The 2,280-nt window shown below is 34.0% G+C and overlaps 1 protein-coding gene across 1 annotated transcript; it reads left to right on the top strand.

The window, feature by feature from the left end:
• Nucleotides 1–1,197: 1,197 nt before the first annotated feature.
• Nucleotides 1,198–1,794, top strand: LOC149263699 (uncharacterized). Its single transcript, XM_089389861.1, has one exon. It carries the CDS (start codon nucleotides 1,198–1,200, stop codon nucleotides 1,792–1,794), a length of 597 nt encoding a protein of 198 aa, XP_089245987.1.
• Nucleotides 1,795–2,280: the final 486 nt, after the last annotated feature.

Genomic DNA, 2,280 nt, shown 5'->3' with positions numbered 1-2,280 from the left:
TTCTAATTCTGTTGTTGATCATAAGATTGACAACTTAGTCAGAGTAGTGAATCAAATCATGTAAAGAGTTAACATTAATGATCAAACACAAGCAAGAGAAAACCAAAGCTAGAAACCAAAACTTTAGAAGAAATGTTCCCCAAATTAAACAAAGAGAACAAAAGCATCCAAACCAGTAGGTTCGGCCTCATTTTCAAAAAAATTACATAGATGATGACCATAATATTGTGGAAGGTTTGGATGATAATCAAATTAATATGTTGGGGATAAATGATGATGAAACAATTTTCCTCACTCAAGAGGAGCAACAACTTTTTATCATAGCCCGAACAAAATTGGATTCTGAAGAATCAGAGGAATACAAACAAGGGTTTAAAAATGCTAGTTTAGAAGTACATAAGCAGTATAATCTTAGAAGTAAGAAAAATCAAGATACTTCCAATAAAAATAATGTTGAAAATCCTATTAGAAAGGTCTATGATTCTGACTCCAAGAAAACAACAGAAAATGAAAATCTTGGAAAGAAGCCAGCAGGAGCTGCTACCAAAAAGATCGTTGATACTACTTCCAGAAATACTCAAACGAATTTCCTTTCTACTAGCCAAAAAATAGAAGTTGCCACAAAAGTAGTCGCTGATGAGTCTGATTTTTCAAATCTCCTTAAGAATCAAACACCATTCAGTAATGAAAATGAACTTGCCAAGCTCAAAATTTCTATCCGCTTAACTGAATTAGTGAACAAAAATGTGTACTGGAATTAGGTCATGAAAGAACTAAACATTGGGGAAAACACTGACGGTAAATTTGAATGATGATCAGCCTGAAATCATATTTGGGCTAGAAATTGAAGGTAAACCACAAGAAGGAGGGGTTCCCCCATTTTATGTTAGTTTGAATATTCATGATAAAATTCTTCATAATGCAATGTTATATTCAGATGCATCCCATAGCTTAATACCTAAGACTGTGATGGAGAAACTAGGATTGGACATTACTAGACCCTACAAAGACTTGTACTCCTTTGATTCTAGTAAAGTTAGATGCCTAGGTCTTATCAGAGACCTATGTGTTACCCTAGCCCAAATCCATGCTAAGAGTCTAGTGATGGATATAGTAGTTGTAGACATTCCCCCTAAGTATGGCATGTTGTTGTCATGCTCATGGGGAGAAAAACTACAAGGAACCATACAAATGGACATGACGTATGCCACTATACCATTGTTTATTCAACAGAGAAGACTGTACAGAAAAAATTTAATGAATTATATGGTGTGTAGTCAAGAAAAGCCACATAATTATCCTCTTTACTCTGTTCATTCCAACCTGGACTCTTTCATTTTGTACAATGATGGAGGCATTGATGCACAAGTTACTCAAGAAGAAAATGACATTGATGTACAACATGAAAATCAAGCACTAATTGTACAACAAAACACTAGAATTGAACCTTTTTGGAACATGAGCTTTTATGGCTCTTGTGGCAAAGTAGGTTTAGGGGCAAGTGTTTGGGTGTCCAATTTGGGGGAAAATAATGCAGAAGATCATTACTATGAACTCAACTTTCATTGCACCAATAATATAGTAGAATATGAGGCACTTCTCTTTGGATTGCAATTAAATAAGAAGTTAGGTGCTAAAATAATTTCTATTCATGGGGATTCCGAATTGATTATAGAACAGATTAAGGGAGAGTATGTTGCAAAACATCCCAGGTTGAGAACCTACAAGAATGTCGTGCTTGACTTTTTAATAACTTTTGAGGAATATGATCTTGTTGTTATTCCTAGAAACTAGAATGTCTTAGCTAATGGTTTAGCTTTTTCAGCTAGCACTTGCCAAATTCCTCATCCCAATAGACAATATACAATGGAAGTTAAACATTGTCCAACTGTACTTGATAATATGAGACATTGGCAGGTATTTGGAAGTGATAAGAAAATCGAATTTTTTTGCAATCCAAGGATGAGTATGAAGACAATATCATATATTTAGAGGGTGAAGTACAAAATTAGATTGTTGAATATTCAGAGGGTCAAGTAGAAAATTAGATCGTTGAATATGTTATTGTAGATAAATAATTTTAAGATTCTGATGTAAATATCTTAGTCACTAAAGATGTACATAAATTATAATTGCATGAAATAGATCTAGAAAAAGAGGAATTTGAAGTACTTTACCCTAAGGATAATGTTCTGCCTAGCGGTATTGCTCCATTAGAAGAACTTTTCGATTTCCATGATGTACCAAAAAGCCAAAAATGGAACCCATAGGGGCAGACAT

The sequence above is a fragment of the Pinus tabuliformis genome, chromosome 6 (genome assembly GCF_031772625.1).
Source record: "Pinus tabuliformis cultivar Carrire ecotype Pingquan chromosome 6, CPIR1, whole genome shotgun sequence".
In the NCBI taxonomy this organism is placed as follows: domain Eukaryota; kingdom Viridiplantae; phylum Streptophyta; class Pinopsida; order Pinales; family Pinaceae; genus Pinus; species Pinus tabuliformis.
This window is presented reverse-complemented; position numbering and strand designations above follow the sequence as displayed.

What these genes read in the sequence shown, in the direction of transcription:
- LOC149263699 (XM_089389861.1), top strand. Translation starts at nt 1,198, where the DNA reads ATGACGTATGCCACTATACCATTGTTTATTCAACAGAGAAGACTGTAC.